The sequence below is a fragment of the Tympanuchus pallidicinctus genome, unplaced genomic scaffold, assembly GCF_026119805.1.
Source record: "Tympanuchus pallidicinctus isolate F22 unplaced genomic scaffold, pur_lepc_1.0 scaffold9, whole genome shotgun sequence".
NCBI classification, from domain to species: Eukaryota; Metazoa; Chordata; class Aves; order Galliformes; family Phasianidae; genus Tympanuchus; species Tympanuchus pallidicinctus.
This window is the reverse complement of record NW_026294813.1, coordinates 13,379,082-13,401,994: the sequence shown is the minus strand read 5'-3', so window position 1 is coordinate 13,401,994 and position 22,913 is coordinate 13,379,082. Positions and strand designations below refer to the sequence as shown.

At 40.1% G+C, this 22,913-nt stretch overlaps 1 protein-coding gene across 1 annotated transcript; it reads right to left on the bottom strand.

Annotated features, from left to right (window-relative positions):
• Nucleotides 1–506: 506 nt before the first annotated feature.
• On the bottom strand, nt 507–22,608 carry AMACR (alpha-methylacyl-CoA racemase). The gene is made up of 5 exons (XM_052670564.1): nt 22,325–22,608; nt 16,503–16,646; nt 14,238–14,398; nt 9,035–9,221; nt 507–1,549 (listed from the first exon to the last, which is right to left on the bottom strand). The coding sequence occupies exons 1-5, from the start codon at nt 22,572–22,574 to the stop codon at nt 1,140–1,142; spliced, it is 1,152 nt and encodes a 383-aa protein (XP_052526524.1). The 5' UTR covers nt 22,575–22,608; the 3' UTR covers nt 507–1,139.
• Between the last annotated feature and the right edge of the window lie 305 nt (nt 22,609–22,913).

The following is a 22,913-nucleotide window of genomic DNA, read 5'->3' as shown; positions in this document are numbered from 1 at the left end:
ATTCTAATTCATCAAACTGATTACAAATGGGAAACTTAAAATGCTTTTAATAATTGTTAACTAATCTGTCAATGTCTACTAGATAATTCTTGCTTCCATTCAGGTGTTGTGCAATATAAAAATGAATGTAAAAATCTTTTTGTATAGTAGTAATGCAGACACTTTGCCCTGACAAATGTAAAATAAAGTGTATCTCAGCTTCGGAAATCTTCACAAGCAACCAGCCTATCTTCAGCAAGATTAAAAAGTGACCAAAATTATTTAAAATAACAACCCTTTGTGTCAAAATTCTTCACACACTGAACTAAGGAGGATTATATTTAAATCCATATATAACTTATTATTGTGAATATATATAATTTGTGTTGAAGGAGAAAAGAATGTTTCAAATTACTAATTTTGAAGGAAGTAACAACCACTACAGTATAACCTTTGTTTAAAACCTGTGCAACTACCCATGCCTTTCATTTTTCCAGAAAGAAAGTAAAATATCAATATTTGGCAGATATTTTACAATGAGGAATTTATTTCCAAAATTATTTTTAGGCAAACTGGGATGCTGAACATAATACTATCAGGAGACATAGACAGGATATTAAATACAATTATTTTATCATAATAACTCTGTAGCAACACAAGGAAACAGCATTACTTGGATCATCATTGTTTTGGTATGATAAGGTAAATCAACCAATATGATAAGATTCCCATTAATGTACGAGTAAAGAATCAATTGCTTAGTAAGCATTTAACTGTATTTTAAGAATAGAATTGCCTTCAATTAATTATGGCATACATTACAAAGGAACAGTTTAACTATGAGTTAAAAGAACCAAAAGTTTCACAGGATATACTGTTTAAAAAAATATTTTGAGGACTTACATCTGCTTACTATGACAAACAGCACAGAACTTCAGAACACATTTTTGGTGTCACTGCAGACAACAAACCATCCAGGTACACAAATACAGAACTCCCAGTATTCTCCATTAGATTTAAAACTTCATTTATTATTCATTCATATATTATTATTAATATTCATTTAAAAGAAACAGCACACAAATATTCATTTGTCATGTAATTCAATACATTAAATCTTACTGCATTAGCCCAAAGTTCATCTGATTTGCATAATCAGGTTATAAATTAGCTTTTAGTTTGTTGGATTCTATTACTTTATCAGAATAAAGTTTTGCAATCTCTTCCTGAGTAAATCCATATTCTAGAAGTACCTCTTCTGTGTGCTCGCCTATAAAAGGATCTCTTTCAAATGATGGAACAGCAGGGGTCCTTGAAAGAAGAGGAGCAGGTCTAGGACTTATCTCTTCCTGATCATTTTTGATAAAAGAACTCCTTTGTTTGTTATGCTGATGTAAGGGAGCATCATCAAAGGATAGAACGGGGGTCACACAGGCATCAGATCCATCAAATATACTGCACCATTCACTTTGTGTCTTCTGTGCAAAGATGGATGCAAACTTTTTCTTCATTTCAGGCCAATCAGAGAAACTCAACTGATTGGGAAGTTTACTTGAATCCAGCCCAAGACCTGAAAGGAGAAAAGCAGAACAACTTAGCTTAGATAAAATAAAGTGTTGCCCCTACGTAAGTACGTCTATCAATATCCTATTATTTTGCAGACAGTCCAGTGCAGCATGTCTTACTAACTGAAAAAAATATCACTAGGATACTGATGACATAGGTGAGGGAGCAGAAAAATAAAATGTTACATGACTTCCAATTAGAGCAAACAGTATTTAACTAAGTTCATCCTTTTTATAGACACTTCAGAGGTAACACTTCGTCCTGAAAACATTTTCTGGAATACTGTGCTATCTACTAGGAAGTACAAAACTCTGCTGACTGGGTTGAGGGATGCAGCAATGTACTCATGACTCAGAAGCTGTTAAGAGTCCAAAATCACTGAGTATTTCCATGCTAGAGTTGAGAACACAGTGAGGATGGATATGGTCAGGCTCAATGCGAATGATTTGCTTGGCTGTGGGTGGATACAGGCTAACTGATCTGCTTCTCAGACCCACTCATTCCAAATGGGCTCCAGCAGCATCCACTGCTTTCACCTCTCCAGCACTTCCTAGGCTCAGATTCTTCTGCTTTTGCTCTTAAACTTACACCCCCTAACTGCTTAAGAACCCAGCTTACCAGGTCAGTCGCACCGGCCACGTAGGTATACAATACACACAGCCCTTCTGAGACACAACAGTTTGGTATGTAGGCTTTGTACTGAAAATTTTCTGAACTAAGGGGTCCTAAGCTCTTCTCCCAACTAGGCATCACTTTCTTTCTCAGTGTGGAGGTTCAGATCTCTCTTTTGCAGCAATTTCCCATCTCTGTTTCTGCTCTTTGTACTCCATACTCCTACTTGAAGGAGATGGAAGAATTGGTAACATTTCTTCTTAATGAGAAGCAAAAAAGAAATAAGAAACAAGAAACATAATTAACCTGTATTTCCAGTCTACATCAAACAGAATTCAGAACTGGTACATAGAAGGTTACTCAAAATGATCACATGCTGAAATTTAACAGCTTCAATGAAGCAGACAAAATGCAGAAATCGCGTACAGGACAGAAGTTAATCTCAGAAATTAAGAAAGGCTTGAGAACAATTATATCATAATGCTTTAAAACAAACAAAAAACTGCTCTATGCAAAAGGCAGAGAAAATGTGGAGCTCTGCAAAATTTTGGTTTCAAGCCATCCTTTCATCTTTTGATACAGCTGCTATCAGAACAATGATCTGATGTGCAACTGTTAACAAGCTTATGTAACAGATGCTGTTTGCGTGTAGCATCTACACAGAACTCCCATCTTCAGCTGCAGATAGGAAAAAAAAAAAAGAAAACAGCAACATTTCTGTATCTTGCACTATTTCTACATCTTTGTTATCACTGAAAGGAGTGGAAATGCAGCTAAGAGGAACATAAAAGAGAAGAAAAGAAAACACCTTCTTTCTCATTCCTCAGAATCTTCACCACATGCATTTCTTGGGCCTCTCAGTTCCCTCCAAATTACAAAGCTAATATGAAATGGTGCTGCTCGCAAGATTCTTAAACAGTAATTTTAAAATGAACACATGCTTCTAAATCTTACTTTGATACTGCAAAATATAGCACAGAAAATTGCTAATGTCCAGATGCAGAAATATAGTAGTTCACATTTAGAAGAAAATCAAGACAGCCAAAGGCAGAATAATAATGTTCCCATCAAATCAGAGATTCCCAAGAATACTCCATTATCTACTATTACATGATAAGCCTTTGTCCTTATCAAGTCACAAGGTCACATGCACCTCAGATCACTAATATTATTCCTAGCCATTCATATCATAATGGGATAGCTACTCACATAAAAGGATTAAGTACTCACAGTGGTTAAGTATCCATAATTAAATTGAACCTAATGATCCTTACAAAACGGAGTTGATCATTTAACTGAGAATGAACAGTGTGAGACTGTTCACTTAAGAACTAGGAGGTGATTTAAGTTTACCTTCCACAACAGGTGGAAATCTAAGTAACGGTATACTACCTGAGACTCCGTCCCAATGCCTAAAATTAGGTCAACTGAGAACGTTGTCTGGTTAGCATCAATATGCTTACTGATTTTGCTTTTCATTCTACCATTCCGTCCAATACGAATAAAGATCTACTGTTATCCCATTACACAATTACGTCTGGAGACTGTGCCAGATGGAAAGTTGGCTGAATCTAACCACACATCCTCTAGTAAAACAGAACAATATGCAGAACCTAGAATTTAATATTACACGCTCATTTTCCAAGGGCCACTGAAGACCTCAACTTTAAATAGTATGAACTGACAACACTTAAGCACCAAAGCCTCTCATTTTCCAGCTTATGCTAACCATTCGTGGTGCAGATGAAGAGAACTACAGCAGGAACAACTGAGTCAACAAGGAAACAATTACACAGCACAGAATTGTTTGGGATACCGCAAAATGACACATTTCACCCAAAATAATCAAAAGCAAAATATCCTTTTCACAGAGTATCTGGTAGAGCAATCAAGACTGGCTTCCAAGCTTTTCTTGTTTGATTTTCATCTAAAGATTTTTGTTTAAAAAGCCAAATAACCTACCTGGTACAACTTTGACATAATGGTTTTTGAAAGAAAAAAAAAGAATTAGGCCTCCTTGCAATGCTTTCTCATAATTGCCACAGCTTTATTGAATCATTATCTGCACACTATTTACTGAAGCAACAAATTGGAAACATAATTTCTGCAGAAATTTTAAAATAAACTCATACAAAGCAAACTCAAGACCTAAAATTATGTGGGAAAATTGTCCAAAATGTAATGAGGAAACCATTAGGACCACTAGCTCCAATTTAATTGTGAACTACAAGGTTCATGCACTCAGTGCGTTTCTTAATAACGATGTTGCACTGAATTCAGAACATTTATAGATTTTTGAAACAGTATATGGTATGTCACCATCACTAAATGGAGAGCTCTGGAGAAATCCTTCAAAAAGATTAAACTATGTTTTTCAAGTGCTTTCTAAATTTTTTTCCATCCTTTTAAATAGAAGTTGCTCATGTCATAAAACATTTATTAAACACATTTTCATACTTCTTGTGACTGTTTCTGCTTTTCCCATCAATGTAAATTTACACAAAGTTCACTTTATACAGTGAAGTTCATAGAATAATAGAACCATGGAATGGCTTGGGTTGGAAGGGACCCCAAGGATCAAGTTCTAGCTCCACTGCCACAGGCAGGGCAAAGTTCATGCTTCTTACCTGATATATGAACCTCATGTTCTACATGCCTCTCTTAGCTTGGCTTCTGCAAAACTAAGCTCATACTGCTAAACATCAAAGAAACCTGCAGTTTATAGGTCAGCAGGAAGACATTCTGACTCTTTTTATCTAAACACTGAGACTTCATATAAATAGCACATGTACGTTACACCAGGTTTCTTGTAAAATGCAAAGATATTTTCGTTATTCATTGGCTAACTTTTGTAATAATAATATCAGCAAAAAGATTAAGCATGCTTGTGAACAGGAAAAGGTCTGCGGTGAAGTCAGAATTCAACTCATGATACTGAAGGTATTCCACCAATTATTTACCATATCTATTTCATACAGCTTCAGTCTCTCTTATAACCAATTTATTTTTAAATTTTAAAAATCTGTGATAAAAAATTTAATTTTCCCTGCTGAACACAATCCACAAAAGCCAACATTTTTCTCAAACCAAGGTGTATTTTCTTTGACTTACTAAGTTTCCCCCTGAAGATCCTTAAGAAAGAACTTTCCTCGCTATTTCATTAACTGCACTCAATTCCAGTACTGGGTTCTTAATTCTTAAGGAAAACACTGAAGTGAAGCAAAAGCCAACAGAATTCTCAGGGCAGTGACAACTCCTTCAGAAACCATGTCCTCCGCTCACTTTTGCAATCCTTAAATCTCCAACTATTACTTTCACAAAACCTCTATTCTTGTGTTCTCATTAGAAAAGAATGGTAAAAGTAACTTATTCTGTGAGTATGGACAGAGAGACGTAAAGAGGCTTTAGATTTTATCTGGAACAGCACCAGCAGAACTGACCAGAATTACAGAGGGAAAAAATTAAGTATGAAATAGAATTATGGAAACTGGAACATACTATTTTAAAGCTACCTCAAAGCAGAAAGTTAATACCTTGAACAGACAACTCAGCCTAAGTCAAAGCTCCTTGGGTTGTGAAATAGGAATACAGTTCTCACAAGCTGCTTCTCATTCCATCACATTCAAAAGCTTAAATTCCAAACAGAGTTGCTGTAACAGATATCTCAAAAAGGAAGAAAATTCCCAAAGCTGTAAGACAAACCATCTGTTCTAATTCAGTACATTACTGCCTCAGAAAGCTTGCAAGCAGAGCTACTGAAGGGGGTAATTATTCCTATGTGAAAGCATAAAAAAAAAATCATAATATGCTCATGAATACAATGAGGAAAGACAACTTATTTTAAAAACAGTGTAGTGAAAAAAATATTAGTTCAGTCTCACTTTTACAGAAAACAGAAAGAAAACTAGTGACAAGAAATGAGAAAAAACAGATAGGCAAAAAGCAGTCCTTAAAGGACTGCAGTCTGTAACATTGATTTTTTTAAAGAAGCTCACTGAAACACACACAACTGTGATTATACATCTCAGCCTTAGAACATAGATACTTAGAACCAACGATAGGACAAAAGGCAATGGGTGCAAGCTGGAACACAGGTGATTCCATATTAATATGAGAAAAAAACACCTTCACAGTAATGGTAACAGATCACCAGAACAGGTTGTGCAGGGAAGTTGTGGGGTTTCCTTCTCTGGAGACACTCAGAACCCACCTGGACACATTCCTGTGTAATCTGACTTAGGTGTTCCTGCTCCAGCAGGGAGATTGGACTACATGATCTTTTGAGGTCCCTTCCAATCCCTGACATTCTGTGATTCCGTAACTTACATCTAAGTAGACATATTTTATAGTACACAGTATTTTATAGCTGAAATAACTTCTGAAACTTCAGCCGTTAAAATTAAGTAAACACACATTTTAAGCAAATGGAATTTATTTTCAAGCATGAAAATAAAGCACAGACAGATGAATTTATAGTTACTGCTCCAAATTTACGCTACAAATTTCTGAAAAATCACAAAGGGGAAAATAGATTTCAGCAGTTTTCTCAATAAATAGATATCTAGTTAAGACAGAAATTAGACAGTGACCATGATACACTGTGTGAACACCAGATTCATCTATCACAACGACTTTTGCAGAACACGTGACTGGCTTCCTGACAAAAAAGTCTAAGACTTCGTCCTGGACAAAAATCAGCACATGATGCTGGGGTGCTCAGCAAAGGTTCACTGAGAAAAAGTGACAGACCAACACTTGACTCCACTACAGAATCTACTTCCTTTAATAACAACTATGGATTCTATTCCATTCCTGCAACTTACCCTCCTGAGAAGAATAAAACACTGTTGCCATGAGTACTGCAGATCTATTCCTTTTTTCTTTCCCTTGTATTTAATATGGGCCTTCTCCCTAAAGACATGTACTGGAATTCTGATTCGTAACTTCCAAAATAGGAGGTTAAATTTTACTCAATATAGCTTTACACTTATTTTTCATCTCAAATTGTTTCTTGCACGTGAAGAAAGATTGCAGAGGTTGGATGAAAATAGCATTTCCAAGAACTGCAGCATGAAATAAACAACAATCTCTTTCAAGAAAGAGTAGCACACAAATTGAACTTAAAAGACATACACGGTATTCTCAGGTCAACTAGAAACAGGTGTACAACTATCTTCAGGCAGGAACATGGATCTTCCAAACCTGGCATCTGGGTGCACCACACAGCACTAAGCGAATCAGTGAGTTACTTCAGAAGCCTGCCATTTGCATTTCACATATCAACATGCAACAATTCTGATAAACAGCCCTTAGATATTTAGGGATCTCACTCATCACAGGCATGTCTCATCTTACAACCCTGTACCTTCATGTCATCTTGTCTTAACTGCACTCCTGACTTTCAAAAATTCCTAAAAAACTGATTATGCTCTTGTTAGCACAGACTGGGGCAGAGCTGGCAGTAACTGCCTATGAGAAAGTACCAACTCTACACCTGACAGAATCATCAGTGAAGATCACTGAATAAGGCACCGTCATCCTCACTCAGCAAAGATTTACCATGTTTAAGTCATCTGTACAAAAAAGCTGTACACGTAACACTGTCTGAAAATATCCACATTAGCTATATCGTATGCTGGTACTCCTTCTCATTAAACAAAATTAGAATTAAATTGACAACTTTTGAAGTATTTCATACTCGGAACACTAGAAACAGAAAACATACATCAAATTATTTTGGGAAGTAAGATTTAATTTCATTAATGCCATAAATTTCTGAAATTAAAACATTACTGTATGCTTTAAGCTCATGCAATAATGATTCTGCATAGAATTACAGAATATCCTGAGTTGGAAGGGACCGTGTGGATCACTGAGTCCAACTCCTGGCTCCACACAGCACCATCTGAATCCAAACCCAGTGTCAGAGCACTCTCCAAAAGCTCTGTGAGCTGCAGCAGCTCAGTGCCGTGCCCGCTGCCCTGGGCAGGCTGTTCCATGCCCACCGCCCTCTGTTGCAGAGCCTTCCCCCACCCCTGCCCTCCCCTGGCGCAGCTCCATGCCGTTCCCTCGGGCCTGTGGCTGTCACACAGAGCAGAGCTCAGCGCTGCCCTCCGCTCCATAAGAAGCTGCAGCCACCATCAGGCCTCCCCTCGGCTTACCCAGAGCCCTCAGCTCTCACATCTTGCCCTCCAGAGCCTCACCATCTTCATAACACTCCTCTAGACACTTTCTAATTGTTTCATATAGGTTTTATATCATGATTCATCCTAATTTATCAAACATGAATTTTATAATCCTATTTCAAAACTCTTAAGTCAAATACAGAAATCACATCCACAGCTGGACACACACACACAAAAAAAGAACACTCAAATTCTGCAACAGAAATTAATTCATAAAATTTTGTTTTTTATAAAATTTTCCCAGTTTACTTTAATTATTTTCAATAAGCATTTACTTCTAAAATAAGTTCAATCCTCTTTAAAAATTGTAATAATTTTTAAAGAAATAATGGAAACTTCTTGCAATCTTATTTGCAGTGTCAAAGAATTAAGTCTTCTTTTAAAGCATATTCACTTTCCATTGAAGAAAATGGTTCCAAAAAATAATTCATTAGTGCTTAAACCAAGCCACATCATGGACGATCAGTGCTGTAAATCCAGAAGAAAATTTCTCATTTAAGTGTAGTATCTGAGGGTAACACACAAGGATGAAATACAAACAAATCAATTCTGAGAGCAGGAAAATCTTCTGCTACCACACTATCCATTTGGTTTCAAGAAGTGTCTGGCTTTTACAAAGAAATCAACAGGACTAACTTCACGTCATTCAATAATGCATTGCTGATGAGAAAAAACTGTTCCAGGCTACTCACCCTTTATTAACTGGTCATAGAATTGAGGCTCAATTGCACCAACAGCCATGAACTTTCCGTCAGAGGTCTTGTAGGTTTCATAAAATGGTGCACCACTGTCTAGTAGGTTCTCACCTCGCGGTCTATTCCAGAGTCCCAAATTTTGTGATTTCCACAGAAAAGAACTTATGTATGCTATTCCTTCTACCTTAAAGATGCACAGAAAAACAAAACAACAGCTTCAGTAAATCTTTAGCAATTTTATATCCACTAAGAGAGAACAATAAGTAATTTTCGTTGAAAGAATAAACTTCTTGCCTCTGTAGAACATTGCATACCATCAAGTGTTCTACCTCTAGAAATCAAGATACCTATACCAGTAAGCATCAATCCTTTAAGTATCAGTTTTTCTGTATTTTTATCTTCATGCATATATATTTCTGTATATAAAACTATACAAAATATATAAAAACATACAATTCTGAACACTGTATTTTCTTGAATGTACTGACTATACTGCTATTTTTACAACTAAAAGGAAATTGAAGGTTAAAATTTTACTACAACATGTAAACTGAAAAGCTCATCTGGATCCCTAAGTTAAAAAATACATTCTCCCACTCTTGTCACCGAGAAGTACAGCAACATACCAGGGTAACCTTTGAATAGGCAAGTGTCTCATGAATATAGCACTAAAAACATGGTTAATTCTGTTTTCTGATTTCTCCACAAAATTTTGGTTATGCACAGCACAACTAGTTGAAAATTCAAGTTGTTCAGCTTTTATGTAATTACTTGTTCCCGTCTTTCCAAGCAAACAATACTCTACAGTTTCGCTCACCAACAGGGTCTAATTCCTTCTGAGTGCACTAGAAAAATTGTAAGAGAAGATATGACAGTAATAGGACATGACCAGAAACATTCCAATGGAAAAGTGAAAAACCTGAGCTGTGTAATTATCTAGTCAACACTCATATCTCTGTAGTAATACTAGGAGCTTGAAAGGCAAAATAGCATTAATTTTGTTTTATTACAGGTTGGTAATTTTGTAAGATGTAATTTTCTTTTTTGTAAGATGTTCTCACCAGTGTTCTATGTATATTTGTTACACATTATATATAATATGTAATATATATGTATGTAATGTATAATACATATCTAATATATGTATACAATATGCAATAAGCATGTAATAATGCATAATGTACATACATCTGTTATATGAGCATTATATGTGACTGTAAAGAGAAATGCTGTATAGTCTCAAAACATAGAAATGTCAACGGGATTGATACAAGATCCCTCAAGCTGTGTGCTAATAAGGATTGTGTAAACATCATGATTAAAATTAGATGACGTCCTATTTTCACAGTGTATGCATCACAATAAAAAGCTACTAATTTTTCATTTATATAATTTCTACCATTTAAAACAAGAATTTAAAGTATGAAAATCTTTGAAATATGCAGTCATGAAGGCGTTTTCATTTAATACATACTGCTTGACCTCTTTCTCAATTTCCTGCCACTTAAATCTTGCACTGCTCATTTTAACAAAGAATTACACAAAAAAAACTGCAAGTAAGGGCTAATTCCAGAATAAGCTCTAACTACAAGTTAAGATTTTGGTTCCAAAAATTTGTCAGAACTACTGACGATATCTATCCAATGTATTATCTGCCCTGGGGACACGAAAAATAGCACAACTATTTTGGTCTGATACATGGATTTCAAAATACCCCTACCTGGGTCACTGGGCAGCCAGCTTCTTCATTAAGTCGGCTGCACTTCAGACCAAAGTGTCTAGCATCCTCAACAAATCTACAAAGGCATGCTCAAATTACACCACATACATACATTAATGTGGTCACTTTCTTTTAAAACATGAAAAGGACAACATGGCAAGACTTCACTTTAGCCTAACCATACAGTGATTATCATAATCATTAGGCATTTCATTTAATGATATCCTAATGCTAAAAGCATTAACAGCTTCTGAAGGAGGGATGAGAATCCAGAGGCACAATTCCCCTGGATGACCTCTGTTAGTTCCATGAGTCCTCTGTTCCCTCGGCAGAATGAAACAGTTCAAACAAAACTGAGAATAAACCCACACCAATCTAACTTCTATCCTCGTGACTGAGGAACTCTTCTAGGATGTGGGAGTTTTACTTTTGAACATCTCCAGGATGAGAGAGACCTGGAACTCTAGCCTTCTGTCAGACAGCTAAATGCTCTTGCCATGGGACTATTATGCAAGTGATCATTATCACCATCTTTTCCTGTGGGACTATTATGCAAGTGATCATTATCACCATCTTCTCCTGTGGCTGTCTTTCCACAGGCAGTGAGTCATGCTTGATCAGCTGCCTACCAACAGCTGTAGACTCTGTCTAAATTTCAAGTGAATCCAAAGTGTTGTCCTAACTCACACGTGTGGGAGTGCAGAAGAATCACTGTGCCTATCATACTGATTCGTGGCATCCACCCTACATCATACTCAGCATGTGGGAACTATCGTGCCCACTGTACTGAAACCTATGATCCTCATTGACTCTAGTAGAGTCAATGAGAAGAGACAATACATGAAGCTGTCCAGACCAGTTACTTAATTCGTCTGAAGTAAGCATCTGACACATGTTCCTACAACCAAAAAATATCCCACATTTCATTCCCAATGAGCCAGAGATCTTACAAGGACATTAGTGGACTTGCACTGACTAGACTCACATAATTTTTTTTAGTAACTTAAAATATTTTATTTTTAGGATCTTATACTTTCACATTTTTAGTAACTTAAAGTTCCTCTCTTATCAGGAAAGGCAAAGCAACCTGCATCTGTTCAGCTTTGAGAAAAGAGGAGATCTTATCAATGTTTATAAATATCTTAAATGTGGGAGTCAAACGTACATGCGTAACCTCTTCTCAGCAGTCTGTGGGGACAAGACAAGGCTCCATCTGGAGTACTGTGTCCAGGTCTGGAGCCCCCAGTACAAGAAAGACAAGGAGCTGTTGGAGAGGGTCCAGAGGAGAGCCACGAAGATGATCAGGGGACTGGAGCACCTCCCCTATGAAGACAGGCTGAGGGAGCTGGGCTTGTTCAGCCTGGAGAAAAGAAGGCTGCAGAGTGACCTCATTGCAGCCTTTCAGTACCTAAAGGGAGCCTACAAACAGGAGGGGAATCAACTCTTTGAAAGGGTAGATAACAGCAGGACAAGGGGAAATGGTTTTAAGTTGAGGGAGGAAAGACTGAGGTTGGATGTCAGAGGGAAGTTCTTTACAGAGAGAGTGGTGAGGTGCTGGAACAGGTTGCCCAGAGAGGTTGTGGATGCCCTGTCCCTGGAGGTGTTCAAGGCCAGGTGGGATGGGGCCCTGGGCAACCTGGTGTAGTATTAAATGGGGAGGTTGGAGATTCATGATCCTTGAGGTCTCTCCAGTCCTGGCCATGGGATTTTTTTTTTAATGGGATTCTGTGATTCTGTAACAGCTGAAAACTAGAGCATAGGAAATTCTGCAGCAGTATGTGAAGGAACTTCTTCACAGTAGGGATGGCAGAGCACTGGAATTGGCTGCCTAGGGTTGTGGATTCTCCTTCTCTCGAGATATTCAACACCCACCTAGATGCCTACCTGTGCAGCCTGCTGCAGGAAGCATGCTTTGCAAGGGGGTTGGATTCAATAATCTCTAAAGGTCCCTTCCAGCCCCTACAACTCTGTCTTTCTGTGAGTAGTGAAGATGAAGTAAAACTTCAAATAGTTGAGCTAAATTATCTCTTAAGGTCCCTTCCCAATGAACCATTCTATTCTGAACTACAAGAAGTGTTTTAAGTATTCGAAGACTTGCCATATGTTTTCAAAGATGCAAATCTTCTCAATTTTCCTTTGTAGGACACGTTTTTTACACTCATAATCATTTCTGTTATGTTCATTAGATCTCCTTTAATGGGACCTTTTTTTTCTGAAGGACAATGTCCAGTGTCAGAAGAAGTATTTTTCTGAGGCTTTAGAAATACTGACCAGATTGGAAGAATCACTTAAGAAACCATGCCGGCTCTATTTCCTGTTTATACATCCCAATACAGTGTGTATGTGTTTTACAACAATATTACATTGTTGACTCATGTTCAGCTTGTGACTACTATAAACCTCCAGGATGATACTTCAGACTATTGTTCTCATATCACATTTGTGCAGCTAATTGTTTCTGTTTTAGAAAATTACAGAGCAAAGGTCTCAATGAATTTCAGCCAATTCTTTTCAGGTCATCTCTCTGATTTGTAAAGGTCAGTTTCAATTCTAATCCTGTCATCCAACATGCTTGCAGCTCTTCCCACATCTACATCCTCTGTGAATTTACTAAACCCAATCCTTTGCCTATCATTCACCTGAATGCAAAAAACACTTTAAAAATAATTAGAAATAAAACAAGCCCACACACAAATTCAGAGAGGAGGAAAGTGAAAGAGAGAAGGGAGGAGAGGTGAGGAGGGGGGGAGACTTGAAAGGTTTCAAGAATAAATGTGAACATATATTAATTCTATATGTGTAAATGGGTGGCCCTGTACTGGGGTTGGAGCTTGATGATCCTTGAGCTCACTTCCAACCCAAGCCATCCTATGATTCTGTGATTAAAAATTCTGCAATATTAATTATTAAGCAACAAAAGAATTATCCTTTATTTTACAGCACATTAATGCAAAGCGTTTGAAATTAATTTCTTGGCAATGATCCATGGCTGTGTAATTTTTCTAGGGAACAGTGCTTCTCATAAGACATGATCCACCTCTAATTGACAAGCAGTTTTGTCTAGGACAAAACTGATGCAAATATTTTATTAGGATCATTATTTTTGCTGTAATGTATTGTTTATTGCATACCCTATTTCTAAATATCAAATTTATTCACCAAATGTACACAGCTAACAGTTTTTGAAGAAGTTAGACTGCCAGAAGGAAAATAGGGAAAGGCACTGGAGAAGAGCTTCAGTATGTCTCCCATGTTGAAAGGATGTCATGGTAACAGTGACCTGTGAAATCTGCCTACAGGTAGAAAAAATAGCTGTTTTATGAGGTTATTTACTTTCCCACTCCAAGTTCTCAATTTTAAAGTTAGTCAGTAGTTCCAACTTCCTCCTTTTAAGAGATTTAGAGTGGGGAAAAAATAAAAAAAAAGTCCTGAAAAACAAATTCAACCACTTTTCCACCCCTTTCCCAAGACAAGACTTACCATACTTGCATCAACAATCTGCCCTTTGCCAGATATGGTACGTTCATAAAGGGCTATAATAATGCCCAGTGCACATAACACACCTCCACCAGCAAAATCGGCTAGAAGATTTAAAGGCGCATATGGATTTTCACCTTTTCTACCCAGCTTTGACAGCACACCTGAAAGCAGAGCAAACAAAACAAACATACGCATTAACACTGATGTTTGTAAGTCAAGTTTCATTCTTTCCAATTTATGCAGGCAAAATCAGGCCAAAGCAAACTTCTCTCAATGGCTTTCTGATTCACCTCCTGACACATTTTAGCAAATAGTTACTCTGTCATTCACAAACTAACAGCATACCTGAAATCACATCAATAAAGACGTATCTAAATATAAATTAATAAAGAAGTTAAAATTTCGTAGAAAAATCACTGATCATTTGGCTACATAAGTACATTTCACAAAAAATTAACAATAGTTCCATATTAATACTTCTGCATGGATAGAACTCCCATTAAAAATTCAGTAGGGGTTACGAACATTCCTCAGAGCAACAACAGTGAATTTTCCTCGTTTGAAGTTTTTAAAGTAAAAATGCAGATTTACAATCTTCAGTGCGCATAACCTACAAATTAACAGTACTAACGAAGGATTTCACGCTGACATCCTCAATTCTATCCTCTCACTTGAACCATCCCTGAAAAACAGGCTGTGTATCAGAGGAATGGATGAATAACATACAAAGGTAACCTCTGATTGCATGCAACAGACACTAGGAACCTATGTTTATGCCACAAACTATGCAGAAGATGAAAGAGGATAAAGAGTAGCTAAATTTACCTCAGTCACAGCTCTGAATCTGTCCGCATTTTTCTGATATCTGAACAGCCTTCTTACTGTCAGTTCATTCTTCTTAGCTTCCTTTGGGTAAATAAAACTATGCATATGGTCATGTCTGTCCTAAGCCTTTAACCTAAGCCTGAGACTCACAATATACATTGTCAAAATCTCCTGAAAACTGCGTGATTCTGAGGCACTATTTAGTTAGCTAATGCTCCAACTCACTTCCTGAGTACAGACAACAGAGTGCACTGTACAAATAATTCTGCAAAGCTTGTAATGCAAATGTAAAGCCGCATCACCAACTGAAATCTATTTTAACAATCTTAGGATTCTCATTCACCATCACATTAACATATTTATTCAAAGAAAACCAGAGTTCATCAGGAAATTACCCATAATGTAATATCTCATTTTTGAGGACAGATATCTTTAAAATACTTTGTCTTGTTTCCTTCAAGCTGGCAGAAACCAAGAATTTTTTGGCCCAATTTCTCTCCTCCCGCATACAGTTGGAGAAGCAGCAGAATCAGAAGTAGTGAGAACAGCAGTAAATGAGGCCATGCCTGACAGCACTGAAGGTGCACTGATTGCTATCATCAGAGTAGGGTAATTTTGTTGTTTAATGCTGCATACCTGCAGAACTGTGATACTTGAAATCAGCATTCTGTCCACAACACAATACTGTAAGAAAACAGCACTACAGACAAAACCAGGTTATTTTAAACTTCCTTTCTTCTCACTTGGTATCAATACAGACACTTAGAGAAGAAAAGCAAAACATGCTCACATAGCTTAGGCTGTTTAGTTTTTCTTTACTTTAAAGCAGATGCCCACAAATACACACAATATTATCCACAGAACTTTGGGGATTACAATCAGATTTTCTAGGAGAAAAGCTCCTAAAGAAAGAAAGACAAAAATGTGTAAAAACATCCATCCTTTCTATAAAGAAAAAGTCTTATTCCAATAAATAGCACAAAGGAAGGAAAAAACTGTACAGTCTGAGGAGTCATGCTGATCAAGCTTAACAACTCACTGTTGCTGCCAAAAAGAACTGTCCAGTCCCAACAACATTTCATTCTTTCTCATACGAGCATTTTATGTCTGTCAGACCTCTTAATGAACTGCTTCATCTCAATTTCCTGCCAGAAAAACATTCTCTTTTTTCCTGGTTAGTTTTTGACTTGCTAAGGACCCGAGTGAGTTTCCACAGGAATTAAGCAAGCATCAGAGCTGACTGGAGAAATGAGCAGGGAGCACCAGAAGGAGAAAGAAACCCTCCTTTCATTGACAGGTATGCTTTAGACCAGGTCAGTGGTCTCATCAGAATGCATTTGAGGTTATCTGAGCTACGTGCAAAGAACTTCTCAGTGAATGCTTGAGTCTTGACTTAGGAGAAAAATAACATTTCATTCAACAGAAAATTTTACAGCTTACCTGATAAAGCCACGTAATTGATGTCGTGACCTGCAGACTTGGCATATTTTCCTGTCTGACCAAATCCAGTGAGTCTAGCATAGATGAGTCTGGGATTCTCATGCAGAAGGACCTCTGGACCAAGACCAAGTTTTTCCATGACACCTTAACGAGACAAAGCACAGAATCCTAATTCACGTTTATGTTTAATCATATAGATGATTCAAGGTTTACTCATAAAACAACAGAGATGAACGGCCATTTCTGAAATAACACATTCTAAATCACTGTTCATATTAAAACATTAACAGTCAGAATGTAACAGATTACCAGCAAACTGCATACATTTTGAATGCAAGCCAATTAAGTGCAAATTAAGGTTTAGGGTCATTTCTTATTCTTCTGCTTTCTGTTTTGTTTTCCAAAAGCAGGCCAAGAGCTTGCTCTGCTCTATAGTAGAAAGCCACAAAAAGCAGGCATAACTTTAAAACAATTCACCCCAGGAAAGTGTTTACTCTTATAGTTTCCACATTTAAATGATATGAAATTGCTTCCATTTTTCACTGGAATGTATCACAGAATCATAGAATGGCCTTAAAAAGGACCTCTAAGATCATCCAGTTTCAACCACCATGCTACGGGCAGGGTTGCCGACCACTAGACCAGGCTCGTTCTCCTCATCATATTAGTCTCTCAGTACAACATGCATGCCTGTATCTTTTAACTCACGAATGCAAATGGACCATGCCACTATATATTCCACAATTTATTTGCAATAATTACACAAAAGAAAATGTGTTGTTTTCTAATGTAGAGAAAAAGGAACTTAGAAATCAATGAAATACAGGCTTGATCAGCATGGGTTTACAGTAATCAAGCCCAAATATTTGATCTTGCATTCTAAAATAATGGATTTAAAAGAAGCAGATTCAAGTTGCAAATAAATACAGATCATTATTGGCTTAGTGCCTTCTGTTCAGACTATAAACCATTACCTGTACTGGGACTGCAGGCAGAGTCAGTTTGGAGAGGAGGGATTGACTCCCCATAGAATCACAGAATCATCAAGGTTGGAAAAGACCACCAAGATCATCCAGTCCAACCACACACGTACCACCAATAACAACATCTAAATGTTTCATGAACACCTTCAGGGACGGTGACTAACTACCGCTCTGGTCAGCCTCTTCCAGCATCTGACCACTCTCTGAGAAGAAATTCTTCCCACTATCCAACCCAAACCTGCCATGGCCCAACTTCTGGCCACTCACTCTAGCCCTACTGCTTGTCATGTAGAAGAAGAGGCCAAACCTCACCTCACCATAACCTCCCTTCAGGTGGCTGTAGAGAGTGATAAGGTCTACTTCGAGTTTCTTTCAGACTAAACAATCCCAGTTCCCTCTTAAGACTTGTGCTTCAGATTCTCACGAACTTCACTGCACTCCTCTGGACACGCTTCAAGGCCTCTACAACTGTCTTGTAGTGAGAAGCCCCAAACTGAACACAATACCTGAGGTGCAGCCTCACCAGAGCTGAGTACTGGGGGACATTCACCTCCCTGCTCCTGCTGGCTACACTATTTTTGATACAAGATAGGATGCCATTGACCTTTGTGGACAGTAGGGCACACTGCTGGCTCATGTTTATTTGAACATCAGTAAGCACCCCCAGGTCCATGTCCTCCACACTGTCATCCAGACACTCCGCTCCAAGCCTGCAGCAATCTCTGGTGTTTTTGTGGCCAAAGTGCAGCACCTGGCACTTGGTCTTATTGAGTCATGTTGAAGAAAAAGAGATGGGTATTAGTTGTATGTGATTCCTGCCTCCAAGGAACTGATGTCCAACATGATGAGCAGACCCTGCTCTTAGTGAAGTCTGCTGGGAGTCAAGATGTCACCAGGAAACTACCCAGCCTGGTACAGCTGTCAAGGCCATAACCCCATATGCTTTTCCATATAGGGAGAGATGAAGCAGCTATACATGGATCAAGTGCTTCAGGGCCCTGAGACAACAGCTAAAGGAATTCAATGCATCAATCATCATCTCCTCTTTGTCTCCTGTGTAGGCTAAGGATATGGAAACAAATCAAAGGATTTATCTTTAAATACCTGGCTTTGTGGCCACTGCCGCTTTAGTTTTCTGGACAACAAAATGGCTTACTTGGCAATGAGTTTGTGGTCAAAAGATGGGCTACATAGGGATAGGGTCAGGAAAGCCAAGGCCTAGCTTGAACTGACCTTGTCAAGGGATGCCAAAAAGAGCAAGTAAGGCTTCTTCAGGTACCTCAGCCATAAAACGAAAGTCCACGAGGGTGTACTCCCCTAGTGAGTGACACCAGTAAGCTGGTAAAACAGTAACAAGGAGAAGGCTGAGGAAATTATTCGCTTCCATCTTCTCTGATAACTGCTTGTCACACAGCCCTCAAATGTTTGGCTAGGTAGTGGGAGATCAGGTAATACAGGGAATATCCTTCCCACTGTAAGCGAAGATCAGGTCTTTGAGCACCTGAGGAACTTGAATATCCACAAGTCTGTGGGTTCCAATGAGATGCATCCACAAGTCCTGAGGGGACGAGCTGATGTAGTCACCAAGCCACTCTCAGTGACATTTCAAAAGTCATGGCAATCAGGTGATGTCCCTGGTGACTGAACAAAAGGCAATGTCACACCCATTTTTAAAATGGGTAAAAAGGGTGACCCCAGGAACTGCCAACTTGTCAGTTTCACCTCTGTATCAGGAAAGATCATGGAGGAGATCCTCCTGGAAGCTATGTTAAGGCACATGGAAGGCTGTGAGGTGACAGGGAAGAACCAGCATGGCTTCACCAAGGGCAAATCCCCTTTGACCAACCTTAGTGGCATTTTATGATGGTGTCACTGCATCAATGGTCAAGGAAAAAGCCACTGATATCATCTATTTGGACTTTAGTAAGCCTTTGAAAAGCTATCCCACAGCATCCTTCTCTCCAAATTGGAGAGATATGGATTTGATGGGTGGACTCTTCAATGAATGAAGAACTGGCTGCAGGATTGAGTCTAGAAAGTGGTGGTCTATGGCTCCATCTGGATGGAGATCAGTGACAAGTGGGGTCCCCAGAAGTCAGTGCTGGAATCTATACTCTTTAATATCTTCTTCAATGAAGAAAAAATGGACAGTGCAGTTGAGCGCACCCTCAGCAAGTTTGCTGATGACACCAAGCCGTGTGGTGCGGGCAACACACCAGAGGGACAGAATGCCATCCAGGTAGATCTAGACAGGCTTCAGCAGTGTGCTCAGGTGAAACTGATGAGGTTCAACAAATCTTGCACCTGGGTCAGGGCAATCTTCATTACCAATAAAAGCTGGGGGATGAAAGGAGCAGTCCTTCTAAAAAGACCTAGGGTAATGATGGATGGGAAACTGTGCCCTTGCAGCCCAGAAAGCCAATTGTATCCTGGGCTGCATCAAAAGAAGTTTGGCCAGCAGGGCAAGGGAGGTGATCCTGCCCGTCTACCCTGTGCTGGTGAGGCCTCACCTGAAGTACTGCACTGGGATGTGGAATCCTAAGTACAAGGGAGACAAAGACCTGTTGGAGTGAATCCAGACGAGGGCCACAAGAACAATCCAAGGAATGGAACACCACTTCAACAACTACAGGCTGAAAGAGCTGGGGCTGTTCAGCCTGGAGAAGAGAGGGCTCTGAGGTGAGCCTTTCAGTATCTGAAGAGAAGCTACAAGAAAGGGACAGACTCTTTTGCAGGGTCTGTGGTGATAGAACAATGGAAACGGCTTCAATCTTGAAGAGGGCAGACTGACGTTGGATATAAGCAGAAAATCTTTTATAGTGAGGGTGGTGAGGCTCTGGAACAGGTTGCCCAGAACAACCTGTGGTTGAAGCCCTGTCCCTGGAAACTTTCAAGAGAAACTGTATCACGCCCTGAGCAACCTAATTGAGCTGTGCATGTCCGGGTTCATTGCATGGGATTTGGATTAGATGACCCTTAAAGGTCCCTTCCATAAAATTCTGTGGAATTCTGTGAACTTCATCTTTATGGGCCTCAGCCCAGTGATGCAGCCTTTCCAGATCCCTCTGTAGCACCTTCCTTTCCCCCAGGCAGATTGATACTTCCTCCAAGCTTGGTATCATCCACAAACTTACTGAGGGTCCACTCAATCTCCTCGTTCAGGTCATCAATAAACACACTAAACAGCACAGGCCCCAGTACTGACATAACTAATATGTCTGTTCTACCTCCAGAACCTATTATTGCAACTTGTTTCAAATTGTTCATAGAATTATTACATCTTCAGATTCCTTCAGGCCTACTTCTCTTGTATTACTGGGCACTGAAAATATTTAATTTACAGAGAAACAGGTGATATTTGGTACCGCAGTTCTACTCACACCTACTCTGAAAAGCAAGGTCCATCTAATTACCAAGAGAAAATTAAAAAAAAATTCAGTCTTCCTAAAGACAAAAGTTTTTAGGATTCATAGCTTAAAATAGGAACCGTGTCAAGAAGGTTCACAAGAGCTTCAGGACTGGCTTGTATAAAAACTTTCAGTGGAAAGAGTTACTGACAGAACCAAATATACTCCCTCCATAAATTCACTTATTTGACAAGAAAGATACAGTATTGGCTCAGAATACACAAAGTCAAAGGCTACTTTCTGCTGAATCTCTTGCTATTGTATGAGCAGGATTTTCAGATACCAGTGAGGATGGGGTGTTTAACAACACTGAGCCACAAGATCACTGTCTGAAGGTCGAAGTACATGTATGCTTAAAGAAACTCTCCTTCCACTTAGACCCCTTCTCATCTCATTGGTTCACATTAAATTTATGCTGGATCACACATTTACCTTTTATAGTTTTAGGCCATAAACCTTACTGTCTCGTTAAAGATTTGCCTGCATTTCCAGATAATCATAGAATCACAGAACCATTCGAGTTGAAAGAGATTCTTAAAGGTCACATAGCCTATCTCTCCTGCAATGAATGCGGCCTTTTGCAGCTAGATCAGGGTGCTCAGAGATTGCTCCAGTCTAACCTTCAATGTCTCCAGCAACGGGCTGTCCACAGCCTGTCTGGGAAACTTGTTCCAGGGCCTCACCACTCTTACTGTGAAGAACTTCTTCTGTAAATCCCATCTAAATTTCCCCTCCTAGTTTCAAGCCATTTCCCCCTGTCCTATCACAATAGACCCTGCTGAAGTCTCTGTCCTTGTCTTTCTTACAGCCGTTATTTACATACTGTAAGGCTGCTATCAGGACACCTCAGAGCCGTCTCTCCCCCTGGCTGAACAGCCCCATCTCCCTCATTCTGTCCTTGTAGGGAAGAAGTTCCATCCCTCGGAACTAGAAATCCTTGAAGTTAAAAACATGATTTACGAATGAATAAAGCATCTCACACACAACTGCTGCCTGCAGAGGAATCACAAGCTCCAGGACTACCTACTAAGGTAACCTCGCAAGAGTAAGCAGGGCCGACAGACTCTGCGGGACCGCCGCCCACGCTCACACAGCCTTGTCAGACGTACGGCCGCTGCCCAGCACCACATGCTCAGCCTGCCCCAGGCAGTGTGGGGCACGGCCTGGCACAGCACGGTTTCTCCCTTTGGTGCAGCCGGTCGGAGGATTCCACAAATCCCCGTTTGTCCTACCCGGCCGAGGAAAATAAACTCCCAGAAGCTGTTTTCCCTCCCCATTCCCCCTACATCAAAAGGGCCACAAACTGAGGGATCCCCTCCAGCACCGCACGCGCCCTCTCCCTCTCGCGGTGCCGCCGCCGTGGAGCCGCCCCGAGCGCAGCTCCCCGCAGCGCAGCCCCAATTCCTAACCAGAGGCTCCGCCGCCACCTCACCGTGGCGAAAGGGCTCGATCAGCACGTCCGCCCCGCCGCACAGCCGCCTCAGAGCCGCCGCGCCCGGGGGCCGCTTGAGGTCGAGCGCCAAGGAGCGCTTGCCGCGGCCCTGCACGTCGGTGGCCACGGCGGAGCGGGGGGCCCGGTCCACCCGCACCACGCGGGCCCCGAAGTCGGCGAGGATCATGCCGCACAGTGGCGCCGGCGCCAAACCCGCCAGCTCCAACACCCGCAGCCCGCTCAGCGCCATGGCGCGGCCGCTGCCTGCCGAGCGCCGAGACCATCGATCCTCGAGCGGCCGCAGCGGGCGCTGACGGGCCCCAGGGGGAGCGGGGCGTGCCGCCCCTCGGGCCGTTCGGATCGGTCCCGTGTTCCGCCCTGGGTGCGGATGTCTGGTGAGCGGCGGGTTTCCTGCTCGCGCCGTTGGCTTTTGGTGAGGCTGAGGCTCTACGATGTGCTTTCCCTTCTGGATGAGGGTCAGGCGGACAGCGAGGAATGTGAAAATCAACAGTTTACAGAAGAACTGCGGGGTCGTGTTTTACAGGGCCCCTCTAGTCGCCTTTTCTTGCTTTGTGAAGCTGCTGCGGAG